Source organism: Ambystoma mexicanum, chromosome 9, assembly GCF_040938575.1.
Source record: "Ambystoma mexicanum isolate Mex_15411 chromosome 9, UKY_AmexF1_1, whole genome shotgun sequence".
NCBI lineage: Eukaryota > Metazoa > Chordata > Amphibia > Caudata > Ambystomatidae > Ambystoma > Ambystoma mexicanum.
Genome location: NC_090931.1, coordinates 1,536,162,125 through 1,536,180,515, shown reverse-complemented (window position 1 = coordinate 1,536,180,515; position 18,391 = coordinate 1,536,162,125). Strand labels below are relative to the sequence as shown.

Sequence of the window (18,391 nt, the reverse complement as noted above, 5' to 3'; positions counted from 1 at the left end):
TGCTGTCTTCCTGCATCAACCTCGTCCCACTTTGCAGACTACAGATGGAGCCTCTCGAGGAGTTTCTGGATGCGAAATGGCTGCAAGTTTCAGGATCCTGGACGGACAAAATCCCTCTCAACGAGGAGTTCCGAGGAGCGATACAATGATGGGGCGTGCACTCTCATCTCACGCAAGGGGCCCCTTTCCAAGTCCCTCCTTACCTGGAGACAGTCACCCCAGATGCTACACTGGAAGGTTGTGGAGCTCATACCAGACAGTTGCACGCCAGAGGACTCTGGCTGCCAGAAGAAAAGACTCTTCACATCAACATCCTGGAGCTTTGGGCCATCTTCTGGGCCTTCAAATCTTTCCTTCCGTTGATGAGGGACAAGGTGGTGAGAATCTTAACGGACAACACCACCACCATGTTCTACATCCAGAAGCAGGGTGGGACGTGCTCTCCAGCTCTCTCCAGAGGTCCAGGATCGGTGGCACTGGACCATTCATCAGGACATGTTTCTCGTCCCCTTTCACCTGGCCGGCACAAAGCACATGATTGCAGACTCACTCAGCAGGGAACTATGTTCTTGCTGTGAGTGGGAGCTTTGCCAGGACCAAGGAGCATGGGTGATGCGTTCTCGTTCCCTTGCGAGGGACTGTTCCTATACGCTTTTCCTTCCGCTCCCACTCCTGCTACGAGTGACCAGCGCACTCAGACCGTGTCACTGCAGGATGATACTCGCCGCTCTGGCATGGCTGCGACAAATCTGGTATCCACACCGTCAAAGTCTGTCAGCGGCTTTCTCTAAAGATGCCACGACTTCCGGACCTTCTGTCCAGAGAGGGAGGAGAGATTCTGCACCAGGACCCAGCTGTGCTGAGCCTCAGGGCTTGGCTTCTGCAGCCCTAGAGTTTGGACATTATGCTTTGTCTGCAGAGTGTAGGACATTCTCGCCAGGGCCTCTTCAACGTTGACTTGCTATGCCATAAGTGGAAGCGTTTCTCCGTTTGGTGCTGGGTTCAGAAGATCACCCCTCTGCGTGTCAAAGCCCTGCGGCTCCTGCCATGCCTAATTTCATTGGCCAAGGCTGGACTGGCTCATGCCTCTATCAAGGTGCACACAGCCGCCATATCCTGTTACACCAGGGCGCCGGGTAGGCCTTCCCCTTGGTTACACCGACTCGTCAAGGAGTTCCTCAAAGGGCTCTTCAAGACTTTTCCGCCGGTGAAGGCTCCTGCCCCGGCTTGGGAACTGAGTGTGGTTTTGATTAAACTTATGGGGGCACCTTTTGAGCCGACGCATCAGGCTCCGCTCAAGTTCCTATTGTGGAAGACGGCTTTCCTTGTGGCGATCACCTTGGCAAGGCGGGTCGAGGAGATCCAGGTACTCTCTTGCAAAAAGCCATGCCTGTCCTTCCACGCTTCAAGGGTAGTACTGCGTACTCACCCCACCTTTATTCCAAAGGTGCCATCGGAGCTCCACCTCAATGAGCCTTTGGCGTTACCAGTCTTCGCGAATCCGTCTTTGCCAGCATAGAGGGCCTTGCATTCGCTGGACGTTGCTCATGCCTTGAAGTTTTATGTGGCACGCACAAAGAGTTTACAAAAGACTTCTCAGCTGTTTGTCAATTTTGGTCCCGTGAATCACGGAAAGGCCTTGTCGAAGGCTTCCATCTTCAGGTGGCTCTCTGCTGCATCATGCACTGTAATTGTCTGGCTAACAGACCCCTTCCAGGCCAGCTGAGAGCCCACTCCACCAGAGCCATTGCAGCAACAACAGTGTTTCTCTCTATTGTGCTCTTGCTCGACATCTGCAGGGCTGCTACGTGGAGGTCTAAGCACACCTTCACAAGAATCTACTGCGTCGACAGGGATTCCAGGGAGAAGTATTGAGTCGGCCAAGCTGTGCTACACAACCTGTTTGTTTGTTTATTTATTTATTCCATTTGTTATACGCCCAGACCCTCGGGTATCACGGGTATGTTTGAGGTGAGTCTGTTCCAGGGGTGAGCGTTATTGTTCGGGTGAGCCTTGCCACCTCCCATGGTTGTGCAATGTGTACTGCTATGTATTCTTGTATTCATGAGCATGTGAATCCATGCCAGACCCCATGCTGGAGAAGGAACAAGTTACTTACCTGTAACTATTGTTCTCCAGCATGGGTCTGGCATGGATTCACATGCGAACCCTCCCTCCAACCCCTCTGCGGCTCTTCTTGGTCATACTGCCACTTTATGTGCTACCAAATCTGAGATTGGCTGCCAGCAGCGGGGTTTGGGAGAGGACTGTCATTGGTTGAGGGCACTAAGACCCAGAGGACAGTGATTAGTTGGAGGAGAAATACAGTTTTAAAGTGAAAGTAAAACAGTTTTTTCTTTTACCGAGGATTCCCAGCCTAATGACAGGGATATTGATGAACATGTGAATCCATGCCAGACCCATGTTGGAGAACAATAGTTACAGGTACGTAACTTAAACCTTCCCTTCTTTCTGTGGGAAGTCTCTGGTCCAACCTGTGTATACACCCCTAATGGGATTCCTCATTGATTGTCCAGTGCATGTTTCCCATCCCTTCTGGCTCACCATTGGGGTCTGCCCTTTCTTCCTTTGTTCTGATTTACCTGGTCTGTTCTTCCTTCTCGTTTACCATCTTGCTGTATGCACTTCCCTATCCCCATACATCAGCAGAGCACCCCAATCCTACCCGGGTGCGCAGCGTCTCCTCTGACAGACCTCTGCCATCTTTCCAGAGCCTTCTGAGAGAAACATAACTTCTGATGTTTGTTAATCTGCTTAGAATCACATGCTGTGCATAGGTCCGACATCCAGTGGTCACTGCGGAGTATTGCATTTTGTTTTTCGTAGTCGAAAAGGGGACGTCGACAAGGCGTGTCTGTAACACTATCCCTATAGTGACGTGCGTTGTACCCACAATCCCTCACGCGTCGAGGTCCCTCAGATTGTTTTTTTCCGCCCAGTTTCTGGTCGCCTTTCGCGGAGCTCCTAGAGAGACATTGCTATACTTACCACGGACCTCGGTCCTTTTGTCATAACTTAATATACTGGTAACGATCCCTCCCCCTCGACGTTAGCTGTGAAGCTGTTTCTCCGCCGAACTTTTTTCGACGGAGAGGAAGAGCGGAGGAGATCCTTCGGCGCTGCCGAACACGTGGCCTGGCCTCGACGGCCAACTTACAGTAGGGAGAGTGGGGGTTAGAACTTTGTCTCTTCTCTTTGAGAATGTCTTTCTTTCTCCCTTTTCTTTCCCTTGGGGTTGTTATCGCCAGCTATTATTGCCTCAGCTATGGAGAGGACACCATTTAAGTTTTGCCCACGCTGCAGGGGCAAATATACTTGGAAAGATAAGCACAAGCTCTGTAATCGTTGCTTACCCCTCGATCACATAGAGAACAGCTGCGCAGCCTGCAAGCTCTTAAAACCCAGGACTCTTAAAGAACGTAGGGTTAAGAGGTGGGCAGACTACGCGATGTCGAAGTCAGTTTCCTCACCCGCTGCCGCTGTTACTGAAAGTGACGAGGAGTGCGATAACTCGACGTCCGTTACGGAAGTCATGAACCCCCAGAAGGAGCGCTCACGCTCCTCGTCGTCCGTCCCCGGCCCCGACGGGCTCGGCTCACGCCCTGCTTATGGGGATGAACACCCCGGCGACAAGGACGCACACAAACCCCATAAGGCTAAACACACTACCCACGGCTCTTCTTCGTCTAGAACGAAGGATCCATCAGCGCCGAAGGGGACGCAGGGCACTCCGGCGTCTACCGCAGACCGTAAAGGTCACAAGCCCCACCCGCAAACGCAGCCGCGACCAGCGATTGGGCTTCCATCTAACACGGGCGCTACCCCAAAAACATCCGACGCAACGCTCCATAGAGCGACCGTCGAGGTACAACGCGCAACGCACACAACGTCGACACCAAAGCCCTCAACGGACAAAATCGTGGCCGAGAGCCTAGCGAGAATTGTCGCCGAAGACGAACGTACGCGGACGACGAAACAAACGTCGAATACCGCGTCGAAAAAACACAAAAGTAGCCAGGAACTGCCCCTTTCTCCAAAGGACGCTTCCGAACTACCTGAAGGCTTTTCAGAAGGAGACGGGAACCTCTCGTCGACGCTGTGGGAGCGTTCGAAACGATTCGAAGGCGAAAACACTAATTTTCCCCCTCTAGACTATTCAGGGGTACCCCATGAGACCCTTGAAAGACTCCATTCTTGCATGGAGAAAATGGAAAGGTTTCTAGGAAACCAAGACCCACCCACTCACAAAAGACAAAGAGAATGGCCACAGGATGACCCTATAGTCAAGCTTCCTAGGCTGGTTGACCTCACTGAGGAGGAGCAATACCTCCAAGAAGATGAGGAGTGTTTGGGTGGAGAAGAAGAGGTAGAACTTGAGGAAGAGGGCTTCGAAGAAGATCCTTACACCACTCCTACAGGGTTTGAAGAGGATACAGCTACCTCGCAGCCCTGGCATTCACCGTCAGTGCAGCCTTGGCAATCCCCATCAGTACATTCAGACCCTGATGCCTTTCTCCCTTCTCCTCTCAAGGATTCACACGGGAACTCCTCTCCCATAGATGACCAACCTTCCCTCAATGCACTATTGCGCAAGGCAGCAGCGCATTTTGAGATTGATACAGGGGAAACTCTTCCAGACATCGACTTTGTAGAAAAAGTCATCAAAGAAAAAGCCCCTGTTAGCCAATCTATTCCTCTCCTGGCTTCTATTAAAAGAAGAATTTCTCCTTCCCTTACTAACCCAGCTCTAGTAAGAGGGGTCAACCCTAGAATAGAAAAGCTCTTCAGCCCTTCATCCTCTGACCCTTTATACATCAGAGGACACTCTATTCCAGACTCCCTTGTGGTTACCAACACAAGAAAAAGAGCAGGGGTGCCACTATCCACTAGTGAAGCACCTCCAGACAAAGAAGGCAAAAAACTCTACGCACTGGGGAAGAGAATCACGACCTCCGCCGCCTTCTCCACTAGAATTGCTAATAACAACTCACTTTTAGCTAGCTACGCAGATGCACAGTGGAACAAGCTGCGCAGTGAAGCAGAGGAAGCACCTGAACCTCTGCGTTCTCGCCTGCTAGCTATAATATCAGAGGGCACACTGGTAAACCAGGGCATCGTTAAAAACTATATTTGTCAAACCCCAAAAGTTTCGTATGGTGACCTTACAGGAGGTAATCCCACTGTTATCACAAGGGGATTACATGACAACACTGGACATGAAAGATGCATACTTTCATATTTTAATGTTGCCATCGCACAGAAAATACCTCAGGTTCAAAATAGAGGACAAACACTACCAGTTCAGAGTACTACCCTTCGGGATAGCATCTGCACCAAGGGTATTCACGAAAGTACTGGCAGTGGCAGCGGCCCACCTGCGCAGATTATCCATCCCGGTATACCCTTACCTCGACGACTGGCTCATAACAGGGGATTCTTACGAAACATGCTTCTCCAATACCCAAAAGACCGTAGACCTTTTGTCCCAACTGGGCTTCTCCATCAACGAAAAGAAGTCCAGCTTAGACCCCAGCCAAACCAAACAATTCCTAGGGGCTCTAATTCGAACAAGGGACGGCCTCGTATTCCCCTCCAACGAGAGGGTCCAAAACATGCTGTTTCAAATTCCCCATTATGTAGCAGGCCGAGAGGTGACGGTACGCAAAGCAATGCGCTTGCTAGGGATGATGGCGTCATGTATTTATTTGGTACCTCACGCGCGCCTGCGCATGCGCCCAATGCAAGAGTGGCTCTACAGCCAGTGGTGTCAGGCCAGCGGACAATGGGACGATCTAGTGGTGGTCTCGCAGGCCTTGGTTCTCTCGCTACGGTGGTGGACAAAAGAAAACCTGTTATTAGGGAAAACTTTTGCCACACCCGCAGTGGAAGCCACTCTAACCACAGACGCATCCCTTACAGGATGGGGGGCTCACCTATCCCATCAAACGGCACACGGAGTGTGGACTCCGAGTTTAGCATCCAAGCATATAAACCTGCTGGAACTACTAGCGGTGTTCAAAGCACTGAAAGCCTTTCAGGAACACTTACAAGGAAAGACAGTGATGGTCCTCACAGACAGCACCACAGCCATGTACTACCTCAACAAGCAAGGGGGCACTCACTCTCCAGGACTGTCCAAGCTGTCCCAGAATATATGGAAGTGGGCTCTCAAACACAACATGTTCCTACTAGCACAACATGTACCAGGGGAACTCAATCTGCTAGCAGACAAACTCAGCAGAGACTTCCCCCTGCCCGAAGAGTACGAATGGCAATTGCACGAAGACATCGTCTTAGACATCTTCACGCAATGGGGATTCCCGGAAATAGACCTGTTCGCAACCCTGGAGAACTCACAATGCCAAAGTTACGCCTCCAGGTACCCCCAGAACCAGTCCAAGGGGAACGGTCTGTTGATTCAATGGTCAGGGAAATTTGTTTACGCCTTTCCCCCGACTCCCCTTCTCAACAAAGTGGTGCACAAGATGCACCAGGAGCAGGTTACCATGATACTAGTGGCCCCAATGTGGGCACGGCAACCTTGGTTCGCTCACTTGATGGAGATGTCCCTATCTCCCCCAGTGAAACTTCCCTGCCCGTACAACATGCTGTCACAAGACAAGGGCAGGACACTGCATCCATGCCCTCAGACCATGAACTTAGCAGCCTGGCTCCTGAAATCATAGAATTTGGACATTTACAACTCCCACAGAGATGTATGGACATCCTCAGGGAAGCCAGAAAACCTAATACTCGACACTGCTATTCTAGCAAATGGAAAAGATTCGTTATCTGGTGTAGAGGTACTAGCATCAACCCAGTTGACTGCTCTCCTACTGACATTATTCTATACTTGACCCATTTACTGGATTCAGGTTTAGTATTCAATTCCATTAAAGTCCACCTAGCGGCACTTTCTGCATACACCACTTCCCAACTTAAAGTGTCGTGGTGGAAGATACCAGTTATCAAAGCCTTCATGGAGGGGGTAAAAAGGATACACCCTCCGATAGCTAACCCAGCTCCCGGATGGGACTTAAATGTGGTACTTTCCAGACTCATGGGCCCTCCCTTCGAACCCATGCACAAGGCAACTCTTAAAGATATCACCCTTAAGACTGCTTTCCTAATAGCTATCACCTCCATTAGGAGAGTAAGTGAACTACAGGCTCTTTCTGTACTAGACCCCTTTGTAACAGTTCACAAAAATAAAGTGGTTCTACGCACACACCCAAGGTTTGCACCTAAATTCATCTCGAAATTTCATGTAAACCAAACTATAGAACTACCAACGTTCTTTCAAAACCCTTCCAGCTCGGGAGAAAAAAGTCTGCATACACTAGATGTACGCAGAGCTGTCATGTTCTACATGGAAAGAACCAGACCACTGAGAAAGACTAATCAGTTCTTTGTCTCGGTGGCAGCAGGAAGAGAAGGAGATGCGGTCTCAAAATCCACTATATCTAGATGGATTGTTCAATGCATCACTCTCTGTTACACTCTTGCTAAGAGAGAACTACCCTTCAAGCCAAGAGCACATTCCACTCGAGGCACTGGGGCTTCCATAGCATTCATTGCAAATGTTCCCCTTGAGTCCATCTGCAAAGCGGCTACCTGGAGTTCTGTGCACACCTTTACAAAACACTACTGTCTAGATGCACACTCTAGATCTGACTCCCAGGTGGGACAGGCAGTATTAAGACATCTTTTCTCTACTGTTCCTTCTCATAACCCACCGCCAACTCCGGGTACTGCTCGCTAGTCTATGCACAGCATGTGATTCTAAGCAGATTAACAAACATCAGAAGACAATGCATTACTTACCGTAAAAGCATTTCTGATGGTTGTATCTGCTTAGATTCACATGCGCCCACCCTTCCTCCCCGCTCGGATGGAAGGAACATAGACTTCCTTTATATCTCTCTTTTCTGTACTCACTCACGTCTATAAGGCTCCCTCAGGGCAGAAAAATACAAACAGAGGGACCTCGACGCGTGAGGGATTGTGGGTACAACGCACGTCACTATAGGGATAGTGTTACAGACACGCCTTGTCGACGTCCCCTTTTCGACTACGAAAAACAAAATGCAATACTCCGCAGTGACCACTGGATGTCGGACCTATGCACAGCATGTGAATCTAAGCAGATACAACCATCAGAAATGCTTTTACGGTAAGTAATGCATTGTCATTTCCAGCATATTGGAAAATCTCTCTGTACAGAATGCTATCATCTCCGCTTTTCCCAGCTTCAGACGAAAATGGCGCATCCGGTGGCGCTCCTTGAAGGAAAGTACATTGTCCAGCTTCTGTCACAAAAAACATGTGAATTCAGCAGTGTCTTGGCCCAGGGCGCACACGCACATTCCTTACTGCAGATTAACTCACTTGTGTCACAATTCTTACCAGGAAAGTAGAATTAGCAACAAATGCTTTGTTAGTACAAGGTGTAACTTTAGTCATTTTATTTTGAGGCATGTTCAATTATTTCAGAATAAAGATTTTACCATTTGAAGTTAAGTGGCATTTGTTTCTATTTCCATTGTGAGATGACTTCGGCAGAACTGCAAATAAATCCTTTACTCAGTCCACTGTAGCAGCAGACAACAGAGACATGTTTATTTCTTTATAGCTGTAAACCAGTAGAGCATACCTGCCTGAGGAATTGGCCACCGAGTCTAGACTTGTCGGGGTATTTACAGCGTTTTAGGTTGTACAATGACATAAACTAATACTTGTAATTTCCGCTTCTTGTATAGGAAATGGAGCCAAGAGCCTACATATGAACCCCGCTAAATGCAGCTTCTGTGATCAGACCTTCACCGAGCGCTCCCAACTCCTTGCACATTTGAGGATCCACACAAAGGAGAAACCTTTTACCTGCACCATCTGTGGGAAATGCTTCTCACACAGATCCAGTCTAATTGTACACACAAAACGACACATAGGGAAGGCGCACTATGACTGTACAGTGTGTGGGGAAGCCTTTGCTACTATCCCAAGTATGTACCGCCATCAGAGAACCCATACTGGGGAGCGACCGTACAAGTGTACAGAGTGTCAGAAAAGCTTCATGTATAGCTCACATCTTTACAGCCATCAGAAGATACATACTGGGGTCCGACCATATCAGTGCACTGAGTGTAAGAAAAGCTTTTCTCGAAGGTCTAATCTATACTCCCACCAAAAGAGCCATACTGGGGAGCGACCATACCAGTGTACAGAGTGTGAGAAAAGTTTCACTCGAAAGACGCATCTGCACAACCATCAGAAGATCCATGCTGGGGAGCGACCATACAAGTGTACCAAATGTGAGAAAACCTTCAGTTATGACTCAAGTCTTCACAGACATCAGAAGACCCATGCTGTGGAGCGACCATAGCAGTGTTACTGATAGTGAGAAAATATTCCATACAACACCAGATCTCCTTATACACCAGAGAATCCATACAGAGGTGAAGCCCTATGGCTGCAAGGGATGCAAAAATAGATTGTATGAATCCTCTTTGAGTAGGTATTGGAGCTTTCACCATTGCTCCAAACCCCATCAGTGTGCAGAAATAGAACAGCTTCACTCGGAAGTCAAAGCCGACAAAATATAATCTGTTTCATTTCACAGAGAAGCCTTGTGAATGCGGAGATGAAGAAGAGCTTTGTTGACTTCTCATCTTTGAGCAAACATCGAAGGACCCGTACAGGAGGGAAGCCTGATGGATTTATGTAATGTGATGAGCACCTTAATAAGTGATGAGATCTAGCTTGCTAGGCACAGACTGGAATCTGAAGCTTTTTCACAGCCAACAGGGGTCACACTGTAGTTCCACGAAATCTGGTTGGATGCCTATTTCTCCACAGGTGACATCACGAGTGGTATTTATGGTGCCACCTATATCCCATTGCCTCATTTCCATTATTCATTGCTCTCAGGCGCTACACTCGGAAAAATACCAATCACATTATTGCTGTACCATGTCTTCCACAAGGTCTCGAGCTACAAAGCCTACAAGGACTGGAAGAAGCAAATATGTGTATTGGCTCCTCATAGGCGATGTGCCTGGTGAATGAGAGTGGATAATTACAGCAGTCATTGTGGCCCATGTCAGAGTAGGTATCATACGGTAGTGAGGGTAAAGTTGACCAAAGTATTCAGTCCTCCACAGAAACAGCAAGGCCTCTCTCGGTGCCGCTACTCCCAGAGCCCCAGAGAAGTCTCTGACGCTGGGGGAATGGGAGAAGGACAAAAGATGAGGCATAGGACCCAGTCCAAGAGCTCTCCTTCCTCTGAACACGGACACCACTCCCCATCACTGGAGGTGGAGTCCGGTGGGCAGTCAGTACCTACATTGTTTGGGTATCCTTCCTTTACTTGCCCCATCTGCCTATGAGCAGTAAGTGATATTCTCCAAGAGGGCCTCCCAGAAGAATACATTTTGTCTTTGAGCTTCACTCTCTTGAACTGGTTCTGGCACTTTGGGAGAAGCCATTCTCGATCCCAGATTTATGCGACACCAAGCAGAGGAACCCCGAGCTTCACCCGCCAGACTGAGCTTTCTTTCTGCTCGCCTATCCCTGATGTGCCACGCTGTCCTTTCTGAACCTCCCTCTTGCCAGAGACCGTAAGAAATTGGCTGCCTTCATTCACATTGTTACTGCTTCAGGGAGCATGGCTTTGATAACAGTACACCTCTGGTACTCGGACCCCTTCTTCCCACACCTTTTCTGACTTGGTAAGAGAAGTCATGGTCCACTTGCTCCCAGAGATTTACTCTTTTCAGACCACCTGCCTTTGGATGAAGGAGCAGCTAAGCAGATTGTTCAAGGCTGGCCAAGATACGGCCAATGGTCCTAAAACGCTTCCATGCAAACCTCCTAGATTTTCTCCCGACATCCAAACCAAAGGACTGGACATTTACTTTGATCGGGCCAATCCGTATATAGCTCAAATGTTGGGTGAATGCTTGGAGAATTTCAAGGCATCCAACGCCACAGCAAAGTTTATTATCTTGCCATTGTTAGGAAAGATTTATCTTCTGGAAACTTTCCCTCTGTAGTGTCTGTGGTCGCCCCCCCGCCCCTATTCTTTTTGCTTTATTTTTTAACCCGTCCTGATTTTTTACAGGGCAGTGAAGCCCTCTGCTTCACTTCCCTGGCCTTTCGCTAATTCCTTTTATGGGGAAACTGTTCAATTCTTCAGACTGCCAGTACTGGGGAAACTGTTTTCCTTTTTACATTTTTGTGACTTTAGCATTGCAAACAGCATCTTACAATGCAGTGCAATGGGGATACTTTTTGCACTTGGGAGTTCTGGTTACTTTTATATGCCTGAAGACAAGCTGGTGGCAGCAGATACATTGTTCCCAGTGTGCACTGCAGTGTATTGCTAGTTTGCACATTCGCGTTTACCATGTATGGATACTAAACACAGCCAGTGCCCTTAAATGGCTGTGCCACAAAGATGTTGCTTGTTCTTTGGCCTAATGTAGTTTGGCCATCTTCCTGCCCTGCCAGGCCAGGGAATCGCATAGGAGGCCATGCCATGCCATGCCAAGCTGCTGCTGTTACAGGCTAGGGGAGAGGGTGTGGGGGGCGCCGTGTCCTCCATACATAACATTGGGAATACGTCCCTGTGTACCCTAATCTTCCATTCCACTGCCTTTTGGCTGTCAAACCTGGGTAATATTAAGGTTACTATTACCAACACAAGTAAATTAAAACTTACCTGCAAAAACTCATTCTGGTGAAAAGCATTGTGGCTCCTGCGACATTTGTACATAAGGCCCCATTCTTCTTGGGGATTGGGCTGCTGAAGTTAGAGACATTCACTTGTGACTTGGTTCCATCATTACTGCATTTCATCTACTTACCTGTTGATGAAGTGACTTTTAATGCATTTATGAACCTATGGTGAATGTATGTGTATGTTTAATATTGAGTATTTTTTTTTTTTTTTTTTATTTACTTGTATGTAATCAAAGAGAAAGATTTTTACAAGAACGTCAAAGAGATCAGAGCGTGTCGTGTGCAGTATTAGTCTTAACGGCCTAGATTGCCGCGTTGATTTTGTTGAAGGCAGCCTCCAATATTTTGGCTGTCGCAACCGCCCAGCGGGATTTTTCGCCAGATATCAAGCGATACCACCATGTTTGCTCATCAATCAGTATCGAGTCAAGCCATAGGGGAGATAGAAACGCTGTGCGAATTTGGGATAAAGCAGAGCAATTTAGGAGCAGGTGGCGCACGGTCTCAGTAGAGTCCGGAAGTTTGCACAGTCTACATGTAGTCTCGGACGCCAACCTTCTCATTGCTAAGATTTCCCGCGTGTGAAGCAGGTTTAAGCGCGCTCTTAGAAATATAGTGCGCAGCTTTTTGTCCGGAAATCTCAAACAGTATGCCATTGGGAGTTTCAGTTTGTTAAAGGTCGGAGGAAGATGATTGAGAAACTTAGTTGCCGCCGCTTTATCAGAAGTGTTGATCCAGTCTTGTAGCTTCAATTTTTCACTGACTCTTTGCGGGTTTAGAATCAGGTCGTCTAAAGTGCAGTGCAGATCTTCGAGTTTGGTTTTTTGAAGAAGGGTCCATTTTTTGACGGCCTTGCAGTTCGATAACTCAAGTTCTTGGGCGATGAAGCTGACGATAGGCAGGTCGTCCTTAATAAGAGTCTTCCTGAAGAGGGCCAATGAGGACCCACTGACGGTGGCGCTTAGTGATACCAGACCCAGGTCCCGTCTGATAGCTTCGATTGGAATGGCGGTGGGTAGGCCTAGGAGTGATTTCCAAATATAGGCTTCCAAAGACCGCCACAGTGTGGGTGGAACAGTGAACATAGCGTCCATGCCATAGGTCAGGGTTGGTACCATTTTACCTTTGTAGAAATTAATGGCCGGTACTAGCGAGAATTTGCCATATTTTCTGTCAATCGCTCTTAGTTGTGATGTAAGTTGTTTGGTTTTAGACCACAGACGCTGTTGCATTGTGAGTTCCTGCGAAGAGCCATCGAAAGTCACTCCTAGATATTTGAAGTGCGAGACCACTTCAATATTGGTTTTGCAGATTGACCAGGGATGTGTTTTTTTCTTGGAGCGGCCCGATCTGGAGAGGATCATAATTTTCGTTTTCGACTGATTAATCTGGAGATTATTGGTGGTCATGTAGGTTTCTAGATTGTCCAACTGACGCTGGAGGCCGATCGGGGTCTGGTCGAACAGAATCATGTCGTCCGCGTAGAGAAGGCGTGAAAGTGAACTTTTGCCAAACTTTGGCGGGAAGCTTCGGACGTGAGCTTCCGCGTCTTTAAAGTCCCCCAGGAAAGCCACAAACAAGGCCGGGGCTAGTGGACAGCCTTGTTTGACTCCTCTATGAGCGGGGATTTCTTTAGACAGTGCTCCCTGTCTGTTCAATCGGACGCTGAGTCTGTTGTTGGTATGAAGGGCTATTATTGGTAGTAGCACATCTTTTGGGCAGTTCCAGTTTTCCAACTTTCTCCACAGTCTGCATCTCTCCACTTTGTCGAATGCCTGAGAGAGGTCAATGAAAGCCACGTAGACTGTGGGGGACCCTTGTTTTATTTTGGCTTTCAGAATGGTGAGTATAAGGATGTTTAATGCTGTACCGCTGTTTTTCTTAAAGCCTAGTTGGAACGGGTCACTGCAGGGGGCCTGTTTCGCCCATCGGTTGAAATGGATCAGGAGGAGAGACGCAAAAAGTTTGCCTATTATATCCAGTAAGGCGATTGGACGATAATTTTCAGGCGCTTCCCTGCTTCCTTGCTTAAAAATTGGGATGATGATTGCTTTGGACCACGATACTGGAATCATTCTAGTGGATCGGCAGTGGTCAAACAGAATACTGATAAAGCTGGACCATTCCAGATGGTGTTTCTTTAGGTCTACGTTCGTCAATCCGTCTGGGCCCGGGGCTCGTGACGATTTTAATTTTAGAATGGCCGCACTTATGTCTGCTGGAATAGACAGGTCAATCCAAGGGGCGGCCGTAGTATCAAAAGACGTATTGATGTCGGAGGGCGGGCTGGCAAAAAGATTGGTGAAAAATGTGACCCAGACTTGTTCCGGGACAGCGTTGATCAAGGTAGAGGTTGTACTGCCATGGGAGGCGTTTACCAGGGACCAGAAGTCTGCGGTTTTTTTCGACATTAAAACTCTCGTCATGGATTCAGCGTCGTGCTGGTAGAGTGCCGCTCGACGCGCTCTTATCCATGATTTGTAGATTGTATTTTCGTCTTTCCATCGAGCCCATGCAGCGGTGGTGTTGTCCGCCTTGGCGCGTCTTCTGAGTAATCTCAGTGCTTTTTTCCTGAATGCTATTTGTTTGTCATAGTGATGGGTGTGGGTTATAGCGGACACCGGCCGTTGTTTCATCTGATGCGTGTGTTTGAGAAGCATAGGTAAATAGTTTGGCCTTGGTGATGAAGCGCAATCTGTTACTGACGAGATGTCTGAGACAAGCTGTTGCGTAATCATTTTGATGCTAGACGATGTCAAGCGGAGGCGCGTTAGTTGGGGATTCGTTTCGACCTGTGCCAAGTAACTCTGTGCAATGCGGCCAGTAGAAGGCCAGGATACTGTTAGCATATTATGGTCACTTGGTAGGGTTTTGACTACACGAAAATCTTGAATAATTGCACACAGTGCTTGGGAGGCAAAGATGTAGTCTAAAGTGGCTGTAGAACGATTTCTCTCCCAGGTCGGTAGCTGTGGTTGGTCTTTTAAGATCCAAGCTGCGTTGTGCAGGTTTCTTGATGTCATCAGGGTCATCCAGGCTTGGCCCCTGAGCTCCGCTGCTGTAACAGTGGTTGAGTTTCGGGGAATGTTTTGTGGTAGACTGCATTTCGCATTAAGGTCCCCGCAAATAAGTACATAGGGGGTGTTCCATTCGTTAAGAATCTCATCAATTGCCTCAGCAATAGCTTGACAAAAAAGCAATGTCGAAGACCTTTGTGGATTCCAGTAGGTGGTGAGCAGAGCGAGCTGTAAGGATGAAGGCGGCTTAGCTTGTGATGTCAAGGAATCGTATGCCGGGTTCCATTCAATTAAGACCGCCAACACCTCATAGGATCTTGCCGTTGTTTTAATGAGTTTCAGATTATGATCTGACCGAATCCCAATCAGGAGGCCTGCTGATGGACGACCTAGTCGGCCTTTGACGGCTGGTGAAATCACGATGTCGTAACCGTCCATAGATGGTTTGTCCTGGAGCCATGTTTCTTGGAGGCAAAATATGTCAAATTGACCCAGGTCTACAGCGTTGTGATCGGTTAGATGGGAGTGCCCTCTGGTGTTCCAAGAGGCCAAAGATAAGGGCTTTTGGTAGAGTTGAGTATCGGGTTCTTTTGATGATTGCTATCTGGAACGTTTTAATGATAGGGCCTCTTTTATCCGTTCCCATGGGCCAGGTGCAGTTGTCGAGTTTGCACTAGCCGTCGACGAGGAGGGTTTGCGTTGGGCTCGGGGACTGTAAGTGAGCCGGACTCTTCGCGGGGACTGGTCTCTCCAGCTAGGCTTTCTGTACTCCCGGCGTGGTCTGAGGGCTTGAGAATAGGACGGACGCGTTTTAGCGGAGTCTTGTTTTCTGGTATCTTGACTTTTCTGTGGTGACCAGTTTGGCTCGGGATGTTCAGAGACTGGTCGTGTCGAGCGAGCAGGTGGGTCTAGGCACGTTTTCGATGGCCCGGGTGAGAGTATAAAGTGAGATTTCAGTTCAGTTCTACGGTTGTCGTGTCGAGTAGATGGAGTGACGGCACCTGACCTTCCTTTGTTATAATGTGTTTCTCTGTTGAAGAGCTTGGGATCCCTAGTTGGTAGTTCCGAAATCCACAAGCCTTGGGCTTTTAGGTCTTCCCCGGCTTGACGACAGATGTCTTGTATTGCGGAGGAATAAATGTGGAGGTAGGCTTTAGCCTTGTTGTCTCTGTGGTAGGGCTCAATCCACTTGAAATCAGCCGAGTTTAGAGTCTTTAGGGAAGGTAAAGACGATATTATCCTTAGTACAGTTCTTCTGTTCAGGATGATGTATTTGTCTTTGCTAGAGATTTGTTCTAGCTTGAAGATGCGGGTGGAGTTGGCCCTCGTGTTATCAGCTTGTTTTGGTGGTTGCTGTCGGGATGGGCAGGTGCCTGACACAGGCGATCTTGCTGATCTAGTTCTTGAACTTGGACTTCTTTGTGTGACAATCGAGTGTCTTGGGAGGTCCACATTGTCGACGCCCTGAGTGGGCTTAATGGGACTCTGAGTCGTCACTGGTTGGAGGTGGAGGCCCTCTGAGTGCTTACGGGTTGCGGCAAGCGGTGATGATTGTGGAATGCCTTTGGAGATGGCCGCCTCAGGCACTGCTTGAACGTCGTCAGATGATTCCATCAGTATAAGACTTGAGTCTGAGGGGTCTTCTGTTGGGGCCAGGGCCTTGGGTAGGGCCGTTACGCAGGTCGCGCTAGTGAAACCGCAAACAGAGGGTCCCACGTCTGGAGTGGGATTGATCGGCAACACTCCCAACTCATCCTTTCGTTGGGTCCGTTTGTGGGCTAGGCCAAGTGGTTGATCCGACGAGGCTAATTTTAGCACTTTCTTAGGTATGGTCGTATTTGAGCTTGACGATGATTGTCGCTTGTTCACAGGTTTTGTGACCAATTCGTTGAAGTTTATCAGAGGAGAGGTCTGAGTTGATTTGTCTGGTCGTATGTTTTGGGCGAAACCTTTTTTCAAACATGAGGGGGCTGTGGTCATGGGCGGCCCAGAACCTGCCTCCTGACTTGTTGAATGCGTTAGGTCGTACTTCAAATCGATAGCTGTTATGTATCCTTCTAAGAAGGTAAGTTTGGACTGAATATTCGCCAAAATGGCCGTGTTGTCTTTTGAAACATCACTTAGCGTTTCGTACAGCTTGCAGAACGGGGCCATGGCGATGGTTATGGCTGACATGATCGTGGTCAGATCCTTTCTATTGTTAGGGGACTCTTTATGGGGCGATGGAGGAAGGTCCTGTCTTCTTCCCGTCCTCAGTGGTGTGTCTCTAATTCCCAAAGATATGGGGTTCGCCAGAGAGTGTCTACGAGTGGAATTGATGGATCCGACGTCCTGCGTAGACGATGGTCTTGCAGCTGGCAGTCTTGGTTCGAAGATGGGGACATCCCGGCAGAAGGATTGGGATGCAGGGACTGGATAGCTGGGCTTGGGCGAGGCAAGAGATAGAACGGGCTTTGCCTGCAGGTGGGGAAGCACTTCTCTATGTGACCCTGCTATTGGTTGTAGTAGCTCTAGAATGTCCGTGAAGCCCTTAAGTGACGATCTGGTGGTGTTTAAGGGGTCTGCGCTCGCGGACACCAACCGCCCCGGGGAGGGTGGTGGTTGAGACCTCGCCAGCAGGTCTGAAGGGTCGACCAGAGTGTCAGCAGACGGGCCGTCAGAGCCCGGATGAGGCACAGTCTGTGCGTCCAGTGCGAGACCAAGCAGTGGAGGACTTAGAGGCAGAGTTTGCTCGACTGAGAATGAGTAAGGCACAGTGGGAGCTGGGCTTTCCATGGATTTGAGCAATGGGGAAGTCTCGTCAAAAGCTTCCAGGAGTTCCGCGTCTGATAGTTCAGAGTCAGCAGACGGTTTTCTTTTTCCTTGTGTTTTGAAAAAATTCATTAGAACATTGGACAGACGCGGGGTGGATAGAGCGAGTTTTGCGTGGCCCTTTTTTCTTTGTGTCTGCTGTGAAATGCCCCTTTTGTGCTGATTGTTAATTTTGTAAGAGCCAGACGCTGGGTTTTGATGTTTCTTTGACGAGATCGTTTTGGCGGATGTGACTACCGCCGTCATAGGCTTATGTGACAGTTTGCTTTTGTTCCTATGCGTTGGTTTTTTTGCAGGTTGGTTTATTGGAGGTTTGGAGCCGGAGTTGACCAGTGTGCCGTTGGGGAGGTCAGAGTCTACTATAGAGTCTACTATATTGAGTATTTTGCGATAGTGTCATCTGCTAGTTTAGTTTTTCAGTGTGTGTAGACGACCTGGAATAAATATTTGTATTTTTTATATATTCCTGTCTAACTTGAATTATTGTCTCTTATATTGTGTGGGCTCATTGAGGGCCTCTGCCTCCCCTCACTCTCTCCTGAGAATAGCCTGGACTGCTCTCCATTGCTGCCTTGATTGAATCTCTCAGAATTCCCTGTTCACTATAACTAGCGTGGCCTCCTAAAATCTGCCCACCAGGCCAGATTCTCGAAATCCATTATAACAGCCATGCAACCGATCTCTGACTATTGTTTGGCCTGTGTTCCTCATCCCCCACACCTCTTGCTGGTAAGATAGCTCAGTGGGTTAAGCATTAGCTGCTGCAATCTGTCTGTGACCTGCAGGTCGCAGATTCGAATCCC

General features: G+C 48.5%; 1 protein-coding gene across 1 annotated transcript in view; it reads left to right on the top strand.

The window, feature by feature from the left end:
* The window catches only part of LOC138489465 (zinc finger protein 2-like), a 97,538-nt gene extending 79,487 nt beyond the window's left edge, over positions 1-18,051 (top strand). Inside the window, exon 8 of the mRNA XM_069617192.1 lies at positions 8,781-18,051. Coding sequence (XP_069473293.1) covers positions 8,781-9,403 — 623 coding nt within the window. The 3' untranslated portion in view covers positions 9,404-18,051. The remainder of the gene's footprint in view (positions 1-8,780) is intronic.
* The last annotated feature ends 340 nt before the right edge of the window (positions 18,052-18,391 follow it).